The following is a 13,743-nucleotide window of genomic DNA, read 5'->3' on the forward strand; positions in this document are numbered from 1 at the left end:
CAAAAAAAAATCAAATTTATATCTTTATGTTTAAAGTTTGAAATGTGGCAAAAGGTCAAGAAGTTCAAGGGGTGTGAATACTTTTGGAAGGCACTGTAAATCCTCAGCGTAAGTTGCCATGCTAACAGAACCGTGCTCAGGGTGAGCCTGGTTTATGAAACCTAAAAGACGACAAAATAAGCCTGACTTGGGCAAATAAGCCCAGCTTACGGAGTAACACCCCTCATGTCCATTAGGAAACAAAAAACCCCAAAGCATTACATTTTAATCATTGTGTGTGAAAAAGATTCTGATATTATTCAATTCTGAGCCTTTTTACACCAAACAAAGGCAACTAAATAATGACCAAAGTTTTTTTTTTTTTTCAACAAAGTCTGGCTTGAATCTGACAGAGAAACTGTTAAAAGGTGATAAAGATAAAGGTGAATGGTCATGAGACCCTCAACTAAAGAGAGTTGGAGCTCATCTATACAGATGAATGGGCAAAAACAGTAATGGAGATGTGACAGAAGCTGGTCTGCATTCATAGAAAAAGTTTGAAATAGAGAGCCAATGGGTGTTTTATGAATTATTGAGAAGGTGCCAATAATTGTATGTCACTTTTTGTTCAAATGAACATTTGACATTAACTGAACATCTTCTGGAACATCCCTGTGTCATTTCAGTCAAAGAGAAAATTGCTGGTTTGATTAAATCAGGTTAAGAGTGAAATTTTGTCAAAGTGCCACTAAATGCAAGCTCAAGTGTATGACCATTTGTAATTTAACACTTAAATTTTAACATTTACTATATTTTTTAACCCGTCTTGGACTTATGGATGTAATCCTTGGCATCAACTCCTATAAAATAAAAAAGGAAAAAAATACTGTTACCTTTAGGTCTCAACTCAGTTTGCCTTTTCAAACAGTCTTTTGTGCTTCCCCTGAAAAAGTACAAAAATACTTCAAATTAGTGTCATTACCATAAAGCAAATCTATCCGGTCAAATGAAATACAGTGTTTACTTTATCTTTTCTCAACCTTTAATAATTAGGATGAAACCAACACGATGCAAATTCAATACGCGCGCGGAACGAGAGGAAATACCTGCCGCTGGGAAACGCATATCTTCGTGATCTTCTGACTCACGAGCGGCTTTCTCCGACAGTGTGCACTTAAAAAAGGTGCAAATGTGGAGTAAAATGGGGCGCAGTGATGCTAACAACTGTGGCTAATATGTTATTTCGCTATGTATGTAAATAACATTGGATGCGCAGTTTCAGCCTACGCACCACCCTGGCCCCAACTCCCAATAAAAAGAACACGTTCACGAACACACATGAAGTCTAGATATATCCAAATATTGTATCATAGACCTATAGACCCATAAACCACTCACGTAAATGAGCTTCTTCGATATAAAAAGAAAGGCGACTGACTTGCATCGCATTGGAGAAAGTAAAACGCGAAAAATCATCTTAACGTGATGTGCTTTATTTCGTCAACCTTACTAAATGGACTCGATGTGGTAAAACAACGCTTGTCTCGAAGCATCTTATGGATTTAACTGGTGTTAAACTTGGCTTTGGGCTTACCAACAAGAAGAAAACGCTTCTCTCCGGGACCCAGGCCGATGTCAAGATGGCGACAGCAGCTCCTCGCTACAAGCTTCTTTCCCGGCCGAAATTTGGTGACGTAGGTGGGTGGAGCGTCACGGCAAAACATAATTTTTTCATACACCACTCTTATATTCAAATCATGTACACTTCACATTGCAACATTTTATGACAGCGTTATTAGAACAAGTCATCTTTTGACAAAGAGTAATAAAATATTGTAACATGATGGCCTAATTTCCATTTGCAAGGAGAACAACCCACAATCTCCCGTTTTTTCAGTGTAGCTGGAAACAGCTGATTTTTAATGGAATATCTCCATAGGGGTACAGAGGAACATTTCCAGCAACCATCACTCCTGTGTTCTAATGCTACATTTTGTTAGCTAATGGTGTTGAAAGGCTAACTGATGATTAGAAAACCTTGTTCAATTATGTTAGCACATGAATGAAAGTGTGAGTTTTCATGGAAAACATGAAATTATCGCAAACTTTTGAACGGTAGTGTACGTGCAGATGATAATCTTGCCTTATCAACAAAATGCACCCGAAGTGTCAAAACAAACAAACAAAAAAAACTGCCGATGGATGAACAGAAACCTACCGGAGCACCAGGGGTTGAAGAGCACCACCAGCTTTCCCAGTGACTTTTCCTCCTCCTGAAGTTTCCCAAACAGTTCGTACTCCCCCACAGGGGCATCGGCTGGGGGAGTTACGGACAGAGCGACTGTGTTGCTTGGAAGACTGAAGCCTGTCAGAGGCTCTACCTTCCACATCGCCTTAGCTGATGATGAACGTCTGATGCTGTCTGGATAGCCGAAGCGAGACAACGTCCCCCTGTCCTCTGAGGCATGTTGGTCTCCTGAGAGAAGACACACAGGGAGTTAAGCATTTTATCTATCTATCTATCTATCTATCTATCTATCTATCTATCTATCTATCTATCTATCTATCTATCTATCTATCTATGTATCTATCTAATTTACTGTGTGGAATAATAATATAAGTTACAAATACAATGCTAGAGTACTGGTGGCAACTTTACATACTGTTTTGACAGAAATGTTACACTTCTATGACATTACTAAGATGTTTTGTAGTTAAACAGATGCAAAAAGAGGTATTTTTGTGGTTTTGGAAAGACATGTAACTGCATAAATTCAACTGTTTGGATTGTCAGGGCAGCACAGATCTCATGTGAAAACTATTCAAGATAAAATACTGAAATTGAAAGCGACTGACCGGTCTTTGCAGTGAGGACGAGCTGCTGAAGTTCCGGGTTAAAAGATTGCATCAGAGTCAGGGTCATTTTGAAGTTTTGGCCACGCCTCACAACCAGCCGCTCCTGCGAGACTTCATCGGTGTGGTGTTCCTTGTTGTTGTCGACGCTGTGGAAATCCACACCACCAAAAACTGATTTAAAAAGAGAAAAAAAACATACAAACATGAACTGGAGCCGAATATTTGTACATCAGGTCACTAAGTTAGAGTTTTTCTCAGTCGCTTTGGTGCATTTCTTGAATCATCCTCGACATTTGCAAAACAGTAAGTGCATTTCTCAAAACAATTCGTACAAATAGCAAAACACCATGGATTACCTGCAAAAGCCAGTCTCTTGCTCAAAATCCTTAGTTCATCTCTCAAAAGTAAATATCTGTGTCAATGAACATGTCAGTGTCATCAGAATGACAAGTCCTTGTGTCATTGTGTGGATAAAACAGTCAGATTGCTTAGTCATGTTGTCATTATAACAATGTTATCTGGAGGGATGTTCTGATGGAAACTATGGCTAGAGTTTTGATGACAATTATTGTAAATTGTAAGTTACACCTTAGTGTATGTGGGAGATTGATTGCAAGAGACTGGACAAGATTCACATATACAGTTTTACTGTTTGTATTGTAATTTTTTGACAGACCATGTCATTGCGATACAGAAAGGAAAACAGCACTGCATAGCACAAACAAAAAAAACAAAAACAAAAGTATAAATGTGAACATAGGACAATCTCCTTAGGGAAAACTGTACACGCAGTGCTGTAGGAATTACAGTGCAGTCTTCCTACACCTCCTGATGTTCCTATCTGTTGGGCCACAAATTCTCATCCACATCACCAATATCTTCTCTTGTGTCTTTGAGTGATTTCAGAAAACCCAAACCCTTCACACATTTTCCTTCTTAGGGAAAGTCAAGATTCACCTGGGAGCAATTTACCAATTCAGGACAGAGTTAGAAAAAAGTCTAATGGAATAATGGAAATGTATAGAAATATCCTTGACATATTGTGACAACTTGTTCAACCATTGTGCATATAAAGACTTATGCGATAAACTGATGCCTAAATGCTGTGTGTGTGTGTGGGGGGGGGGGGGGGGGGGGGGGACGACATTACCATGACAACAGGACATCACTCTGTTAGAAACTTTCGCAAAAATTTTTGTTCCAAGGAAAAGTTGCAGGTTTAACCCTTAAGTTGCACATGTATCTCCATTGTTGCAACGTATGAACATTTGAGTAGTTTTAGCCAAAAATAATGACTTTCAGAGAAAGATTAAGCCAAAATATAATACTGACAAGACATTGTCACACAGACAATCCCAGTGCAATCCTGCAGCATCACGGGCGGGGGGGGGGGGGGGGGGGGCACATATTTGCTTGTTGCAGTGATACACCACAACATGTTTATTTTGTAGTTATTATTATAGCTCTGCTTTTTTTTCAAGGCCATGTATAGACAGGATTTCAAAATCAAAAGAAACCAAATAGGACGCCAAAAGTAATAAAAAATTAAGTGTATATTTTATTTTAAATCTACGGTGTTACTCTGCTTTTAGCTTTAAACTTATTCCTCTTAACAAACTTCAGTTGCCAGTATACGGACAATTGAAGGAGATGGTGAACTGTAATGCCTGGTTAGGGATGAATGCCACAAAGAAAAAGACCATTTATAAGCATAAACAGCCAGATCCACTGGTATTTGACCATTTAACCAAGTTGTTGTCTAAGGCATGTCTTTGCATCTTTGAGTGACTAACTGGTCACACCCAGCTTCAGTGGCTTCTGCAGGTTTCCAGTGAGACTCTTCTACAGCCACCACAACCACCTCCTGATTCAGAGATCCTAATTAAATCATGGTCTGCAGACCTAGAAGTCTCCACCCTATTAGACATCTACTGAGTCCTCACCCTAAAGCAGGGGTCGGCAGAATTTGGTTTTGATTTTTCTTTCATCACAGTCTAAAAAAAAATCCATACCACCCTTTCAGCAAACTGTAATTTAAGGAAAAACTAGACTTCTGCACCTCCTCCTGGTTCCATTTTCAGGTTTTAGAGAATCTTGCCTGTGATGGGAGGTATCAGAAAATTGTGAGGCTTTTTATTGGATCAAATTACACAGTATAAATATCAATGATGTTTGCAGTGAGGGCACAATATGATGGTGCAATGGTTTAAACAGGAAAGCAGGATTTGAACAAAGCAACAAATTAATGTTGACTTTTTGGTCGATTTGAAGTCTGTGCCCATCTGATGGGAAGATGTTCGAGCTGTGTTTTTTCAAATTCTCTTTCTTTTCCAGGTTCCTTGTTTACTGCAGCTTTAAGCGTTGAGTCATCGACTGTAAGACCATTTCCCAAAGCAGCACCATAAAAAAACCACAAACTACCACAAGGAAAGGGTAACAGCAAGTCAGAACAGAGTCTATACAGATGTACCAGTTAAGCAAACCTTGAAGTAGTAACAAAAGAAGGAGAATAAAAGTAAAAACATTGACGGAAAGGCCATTTCCTGGGAAGAACTCCACCAAAATGGAGATTCAAGAAGAACAAGGATGAGGATTCAAAACTGTCTGATGAAGAATATTGTGTGCACAGAGCCTTTTGTAAATTATAAACTCCAAATAAAATGCATCAGATGGGTAAATTGCACCAAGAGAGACTGCAACCCTGGCAGGCCTATAAACATCTGTCAGCACTGCAACTCTGACTAAATAAACACACATTTTTGTTCTCTGCCAGTGATCCCAAAGAAAGCTCTTGAGAAGTTTAAAGGATTAGCACCATTCCAAGGGCAAAGACAAACACAATCACACCATCGTTCATCTGCATATTGGACGTTTGTCACGGGTTCATTTAAAAAAGTTATAAAAATGATGGCAAGGCCGAAGAGTTCCAAAAACAGTGAATTCTTTTATTTGCACCAAATCCTTTAAAAGTGTATATAAATATTTACAGTGCAAAAAAAACTGGTGGACACAGCAGGAAAAAAAAAAACAGAAGTATTTACAAAGAGCTTGAAAACTTTCAGCAGGTAGCCACATCACCTAGAGAACCTCCAGCACCAACTCACTGGCTGTTCAACTCAGGGCCCATATATATACCCCCCAGCCCCTCCCCCGGGCAAACCAAAAGTTACTTGTAGGGGGTAAATAAGAAAAGGCAAAAATAACCATAAGGAAGAACAAAATCCATAATACAATTAAACCAAAAATACACAAAACAAATTACCCAACTTATGGTAACTGAAACAACTCTGAAAAGATAATAAACCACAAAATAACTACAGAACCGGAAAATGGGAAAGTCCCGGTCACGTGGTGGCATCGCCACTTGCCCCATTTATCCCACGGCCCGGAAGCGCCTCTGTTTGGCCCACGACACAGAGGCTGCATAGTCATTGAGAGGTGAGTGTTACTGTCCGGGTGTGCTTGGTGAGGGGAGACGTGTAGGCGCCGAGTGTGCACCCTCGACGCGTTACAACAGGGAAGAGGTGAGTCCAGATATGGGGAGGATTATGAAGGGCAGTTTATGAGTCCAGGGCCGGGGAACGTGCGGGCGATCCCGGCAAACAGTTTCTCAGCGCGCGCTGTGAGAACAATGGAGCGCGGGGTGCGCTCTTGCACCCAGCCCCCTCCGGAGCCACAGAGAGGAGAAAAGGCGCACAGGGCTTAAGAGTGACGGGGCATTTAGAGGCGCTCCGTCACAACGTTTTACAGGAAAGTTTATTGAACATTTGAAAAATTTCATCAGCAACTCACTGTAGTGGGTTAAAGTCAGATTACAAGTCAGTTTCGAGTTCTTCTTGTTTTGCATGAAGCACAGGAACATGTTAAAGATTATTAGGTGCATATGTTATGGAGTTCCACCAATTGTTTAAGCTCCACTTCGCTCTGCTACAACTCAGCCTTGTAGTGGGGCAGGTTGGAACAAGCCACTTGACATCCATTAATGACTTCTGTGATTCAGTTGAATGAGTTGAAAACACTGTTATTCTTAGTAAACAAATGAGGTATTTTGTTTCATAATTGGAGAGTTTTAACACAGAAATTTGACACATTACAGATGCAGAGACAAAACATTTTGTGGAATTGTGGGGCAACTTTCGCCCTGACTTGAAGGTTTTAGTTATCTCAAAACTTTCACTTGTGTCTTATTATCTCACAGGTGAACAGAGAGAAGCCAAATGCTTCTGACAGGAGGTGGTGAAGATCCGAATAGATACAGTTTGCTTGTTTTTTCTTTTGTCTCTTCTGTTTTCTTTCTACTTTTACTTTTTGGTGTTCCTGTTTTTAACGTCTGTCTTCTTAGGCATCTCTAGTGAAGCGTGTTTAATTGCATATTTTTTTTGCATGAAATGTGCTTTAGAAATAGTATTATTAGTGTTGTCACTGCACTTATAGGATGGTATACTGTGCATATTCATAAAATGGTGGCCATTTTTTCTCACGCATGATCTAGATTGACAGCAAACCTTTTTTTGTTTTTGACTGAAATTCAGCATAATATGACAATTTTTACACATTTAACTATTACTATATTGTGATTAGATATATGACTTGTGGTGTTAATATTAACATTTCTTGCAGAATTTATAAAAACAGTAATTCATGGGTAAAAAATAATACCCCATTCACCATCTTGAGCCTTGCAAGTCCAGTGCTGATACTGTGTTGACTATGATAGACTCAACTACTTCATGTCAGGTTTGTGGAAATCTACTTTGCAATAAAACTGATTCGGACCAATACAACTGCCCCAGTATCCACCTCTGAGTTGGAGGCTGTAACCAAATATATGCTGATCAAGACTTATCATTCACAGGAATTCACATGACTTTTTGCATACAGTCTACTTAACATATTTCAGTTTTGGTACATGGCTCTCTGTGGATTTCTTCCTCTAGGTTGGGTGTGACTTGCTGCACCAAGCGAAGGGATTTAAGTATCTTGAGACTCTATTCACAAAATTCGGGAAAGTGGTCATGACCTCTGGATAGTGACAGAAAGAATGAGATTGCAGATACGAACAGTTGAAATGGGTTTCAACTGTTTGTAAAGATAAGGTGCGGAGCTCAAGAGTACCCAGAAGCACACAGCTGAGGTGGTTCAAGCAACTGCTTGAGATGCCTCCTGGATGTCTAGTTTGGAGGTTTTTTTGACAAATCTAGGAGTGCTTAGAGTAGACCCAGAACTTACTAGAGGCATTACATCACCCAGGATGAGCTGCAAAATGTTGCTGGGAAGACAGATATCTGGGATGCCCTGCTCAGTCTGTTTCCACCAAGACCTGACCCATGAATAAACAGAGAAAATGGAAAGAAGGTCAGGTAGAACCGGACTGCAGTTCTTTCCTTCAGACCCTCAATCTACCTGCATTCTAGCTTTATATTACCTCTCAGAGCCTCCTCCATCCTCTCTTCTACCTACATTACTTTGTCTTGAGAGCTTTGGCTTCAAGCTGGAACCAAAAGCTTGAACTGATGGACCTGCTTGAACCACCATGACCCCTCCATCCCAGCAATATCAGCTCTGGAAATTCTGGAGAGGAAAAGCCCTGCACCTCAAAGGAGCCTCCCTTGCATAGCTGTAATGAGATTCTGTGTTGCTCTACATTTGTGAAATTTGAATTTACAATACAATACAATACAATACAAAATACTTTATTCTCCCACTTGGGGTAATTTGTCTTGGACTCAGCACCCAACTGTGCCATAAATGTCATCTCAACAACAATTACATAACAGTATTGTACATATTCAATTCAATTCAATTTTATTTATATAGCGCCAATTACAGTCAAATTGTCTCGAGACGCTTTACAGAACCCATATGCCTGACCCCCAGAGCAAGCCAAAAGGCGACAGTGGCAAGGAAAACACCCTTTTAACAGGGAAAAAAACCTCGAGCAGAACCCGGCTCTAATGTGGGGGGACCCATCTGCCTGCTGGCCGGGCGGGTTGAGAGGGACAGAAGAAGTAGAGAGGTAGAGATAGAGGGGTAGAGGTAGAGATAGAGGGATACAGATAGAGGGGTAGAGATAGAGAGGTGGGGGGGTGGGACACAAGGACCATAAAACACAGCCACACATCTGAAGCATCCAGCATCCAGCTCTGGGACCAGGGACACTCGGAGAAAGGACACAGAAAGAAACAGAGTGAATGTAATGCAATAATGGTATATATAGTAAATACATAGGTAGTTAGAGAAGGGCTCAGTGCATCCAGAGAGGTTCCCCAGCAGCCTAGGCCTATAGCAGCATAACTAGGGGCAAACTAAAGGGACATCAAGAGGGGAAGTCAGTTGTGCAAATGAAAACACCAGCTCACCCCGTCAGGGTCACCCAGTCAGCCCTAACTATAAGCTTTGTCGAAAAGGAAGGTTTTAAGCCTGGTCTTAAAAATAGAGAGGGTGTCCGCCTCCCGAACCCAAACTGGGAGCTGGTTCCACAGGAGAGGTGCCTGATAACTGAAGGCTCTGCCTCCCATTCTACTTTTAGAGATTCTAGGAACAACAAGTAAGCCTGCAGTCTGAGAGCGAAGAGTTCTGCTAGGATAATATGGTACTATCAGGTCTTTAAGATATGATGGAGATTGGTTGTTAAGAGCTTTATATGTCAGAAGAAGGATTTTGAATTCTATTCTAGATTTAACAGGGAGCCAATGAAGAGAAACCAATATAGGAGAAATATGATCTCTCTTGCTAACTCCCGTCAGTACTCTGGCTGCAGCGTTTTGGATCAGCTGTAGATGTTTCAGAGAGCTATTGGGACAACCTGATAATAAGGAATTACAGTAGTCAAGCCTAGAAGTAACAAATGCATGGACTAGTTTTTCTGCATCACTCTGAGACAGGATGTTCCTGATTTTCACAATATTTCTCAGGTGCAAAAAGGAAGTCCTACAGATTTGTTTTATGTGCGAGTTAAAGGACATGTCCTGGTCAAAGATAACACCGAGGTTCCTCACAGTAGTACTGGAGGCCAATGTAATGCCATCCAGAGTAACTATATTCTTTGAAAGCAATTCTCTAAGATGTTTGGGGCCAAATACAATGACTTCAGTCTTGTCTGAATTTAGTAGTAAGAAATTATAGGTCATCCAGGTCTTTATGTCCTTAAGACAATCTTGCAGTCTAGCTAGCTGATTAGTTTCATTTGGCTTCATAGATAAATACAATTGAGTGTCGTCAGCATAACAATGGAAATTAATACAGTGCTTCCTAATAATGTTGCCTAAGGGAAGCATGTATAATGTGAACAGTATTGGTCCTAAGACAGAACCCTGAGGAACTCCATGATTAACCCTAGTATGCTCAGAAGAGTCATTGTTGACATGCACAAACTGGAACCTGTCTGATAAGTGGGATTTAAACCAGTCCAGTGCTGTCCCTTTAATGCCAATAGAATGTTCTAGTCGCTGTAATAAAAGTTTGTGGTCGATTGTATCGAATGCTGCACTAAGGTCCAACAAAATAAGTATAGAGACCAGTCCATTATCTGACGCTATGAGAAGGTCATTAGTAACGACATATATATCCCATGACATAGCACATACATACACCTTAATAAAAATTACCACAGTACAAACACTATAAAAAATAATTGCACAATCTTCAGCCTCAAGCAGCATTGCTCAGGAATTTGATGGAGGTAGGAACAAATTAATTCTTAAAACGGTTGAGTTTGCAATTGGGGACTCTATATCATCTGACCGAGGGTAGCAGCTCGTATTCTGAGTAAAGGATATGTGATGGTTCAGTCACTATCCTCTGGGCTTGCCTCAGAACAGTTTGTTTGTAAATGGATTGCAAGGATTGGTAGTCATTTTTTCCCATCACCTTCATGGCCGTGTGCATCAAATGAGCCAGTTTGGTTTTCAGCTTTACAGTGAGGTTGCCATACCAGGCTGACATCCCATAATGGACCAAGCTCTCCAGTACCACCTGATAAAATAAGAACATGATGCTTTTGTCCACACCATACAGTCTCAGCCTGCGCAGGAACTACAGTCTCTGCTGGAAACGGGAACACATGCTTTCCACATGGACATTCCAACTAAAAGAGCTGTCTAAGTAAACTCCGAGATACTTATATGAGCTGACCTGCTCATAGAGTCATGTATGACAACAGGACTGTAGCCCCCTACTGATCTCGGGTCTAAGACCATCTCTTTAGTTTTTTGAACATTCAGGATGAAATGGTAGGCATCACACCACTGAACAAAGGGTTTGAATCTCTGTGCAGTAGGCTGAGGATGACAGTGTCATCAGAAAATTTAAAAACAAGGTTTCCGGGGAGACTGTTTGTACATTCATTTGTGTAACACATAAAAAGGACCGGGGAGCTGACACAACCGTGTGGGGCACCTGTACTGATTGAGATGCACTCTGAGAGGGTGTTGTTGACTCTCACCTGCTGACTTCGAATGGTTAAAAAAGAAAAATACCACTTAATTAAAAAAGGGTTAACACTCATCTGCCTCAGTTTTAGGATGAGGAGATGGGATTGGAGTGTGTTAAAAGCTGAACTAAAATCAATAAATAAAATTTGTGCATTCCAGGTGCTTAACAGTGAAGTGGGTGATGCTGTTGATGGCATCATCAGTACCTCTCCGCTGCCTATAGGCAAACTGGTATGGGTCAAGTGCCAAATTAACCTCTGCTTTAAGTATAGACAACATGTATTTCTCAAAGCTTTTCATTACAATTGAAGTAAGGGCCACAGGTCTAAAATCATTGTTTTCAGCAGGACAGTTTCTTAGCTACAGGAACTATTGTGGATTTTTTCCAAAGGGCATGAACAGTGTGTGAATCCACAGACCGCTGGAAGATGGGACACCAAGCTGGAGTGAGCTCTTCTGCACATGCCTTTAAAAGCAGTGCAGAAATGCCATCAAGGCCAGTGAATTTTTTAGTACACACATGTTTAAAGATGGACTGAATTTTGTGCGGATCAATTACAAACCTGCAGCTAGCATCAGTTAAAATAGTTCTATTTTATATTGTTACATTCCACAGCACAGTCATGGTTTTCAAATCTAAGAAAAAGTCATTCAGTTCATTTGCTTTCCTCAGATCATCATCAGTACTGAAGTGCTTCTTAGTGGTATTCAGGTTTGTAATGGCCTTCATAGAGTCCCACAGCTTTTTTGAATCCATTGACATTAAAGTGTGCTCTATTGTGTCCTTGTGATGCTTTCTGGCTTCCTTCAGCCTCTGGTCGAGTTCTCTTTGCACCATTTTCAGTCCTGCTCTGTCATTAATTATAAAAGCCAGCTTTTTCCTGTTAATACAGTCCTTTAAGCTCTAGGTTATGTAGGGCTTATTGGTAAGGTACACTGTAATGTCCTTTTTTTTATGACCACATTGTCTACACAAAAATGTATGTGGTCTGTTATTACTTCAGTAGCCTCATCAATCTCCAATTTAGAAAATATGCCCCAGTCTGTGCAGAGGAAGGATCCTCTGAGTCTATCTTAGTCTGTGGCTTACTCCTTTTAAAGACAGCTTTATAAAGTGGAATTAACTGGACAGTATTATGGTCAGAGTTTGACAGTGGGGGCAGCGGTTTTGCAGTGCATGCGTTTTTTTATGTTTCCATAACATTTATCTAAAACTCTGTTATGTCGTGTGTCGCATGTCACATATTGTTCGAATCCAGGGAGAGATAGTTCCAGCTTGCAATGGTTAAAATCCCCAAGAATCACAATCGGGGCTCCGGGAGTGCGTTGTAGTTGTTGATGAACGCAGTCTACTATTTGGACAGCAGCTCCAGCCGCGTTTCGGCTGGGAGGAACATACACAGCACATATCAGAACATTTCCAAACTCTCTCGCTGCCGTATTCCCCCTCTTCTATGGAGTAAGATAGCTATCAAAAAGACGTGTGCGTTGTCTGCCTCGAGACGGTGGTATTTTCACATCATCGGGCAGATGAGCCGCAGGGGCTGCTCCCATAGGACAGAGGGTTTTTGGAGTAACACAGTGGCAGCTTCATCTCCACATGTGTATGTCAGACAGGACGCCAGCAGTTCCCGAACAATCAGCGCCAGTCAGTGCAACACCAACTTGTTGCAGTCACACGGCACAGACCAGTAACACGATCGGACAACCAGAGAACATTTAAACAAGGCGAAGAAGAAGAAGAAGAAGAAGAAGAAGAAGAGGCGGCGGCGGCGGCGGCGGCGGCGGCAGCAGCAGCAGCACGAGTCCGGGTCGCCAGCAGAGCAGCGAATTTGAATTGCTTTGAACCAGACAGGTGACAAGGATGGGTTGTGTTTGTCAAAACTTAATAATATAAATAATACTGCAATTAGGCTTCCAATCATATTCATACAAGGCATGCAAGCAGGAAAACAGTGTCTCAACTCGGTCAAACAAAGATCCCCACAGAACAAATTATGACATAAAGGTCCATCATGAACTTTGTAAAAACAGGAGTACTTACTAGAGGGTTTGTTTTCTTCTGCCATCTTGCCAAGTTTTTCTTTTTCCAGTCTAAGTACAGAAACGAGCAGCCTCACGCACTCTGCAGGAAACTGAATGGTGAGCCAAACAGGCGGTATAAAAACATCTGTCACACCCATCTGCAGTTTCATTTTAATGTGGGATGCATTTTGTAACATGGATTAACTCTTTTGCGCAAGATGCCTTGGCATGTAAACAACTTAACCAGGTTTCACGTGTTCCTTCAGTTCAAGTTCGGACAGCATGTAGTCGCTCCTTATGCGACCATAGAGGTTTAGAAATGTCTTTGAAAGTCAAACAATAAAAAGCATTGTTCTTTGTGTGACGGTCTAATTGACGAGGCAAAGTAAACAGTGTTATAACAGAAGTGGTTCATCTCTTGGCAACGAGGTTATTTGCCTTTATTTTTAAT

General features: G+C 40.9%; 1 protein-coding gene across 1 annotated transcript in view; it reads right to left on the reverse strand.

Annotated features, from left to right (window-relative positions):
• The window catches only part of LOC111566772 (protein-glutamine gamma-glutamyltransferase 2-like), a 58,005-nt gene extending 44,577 nt beyond the window's left edge, over nt 1-13,428 (reverse strand). Inside the window, exons 1-3 of the mRNA XM_055010620.1 lie at nt 13,312-13,428; nt 2,836-3,006; nt 2,198-2,455 (exon numbers count right to left, since the gene is read on the reverse strand). Coding sequence (XP_054866595.1) covers nt 2,198-2,455; nt 2,836-3,006; nt 13,312-13,336 — 454 coding nt within the window. The 5' untranslated portion in view covers nt 13,337-13,428. The remainder of the gene's footprint in view (nt 1-2,197; nt 2,456-2,835; nt 3,007-13,311) is intronic.
• Nucleotides 13,429-13,743: the final 315 nt, after the last annotated feature.

Source organism: Amphiprion ocellaris, chromosome 5, assembly GCF_022539595.1.
Source record: "Amphiprion ocellaris isolate individual 3 ecotype Okinawa chromosome 5, ASM2253959v1, whole genome shotgun sequence".
Classification (NCBI taxonomy): domain Eukaryota; kingdom Metazoa; phylum Chordata; class Actinopteri; family Pomacentridae; genus Amphiprion; species Amphiprion ocellaris.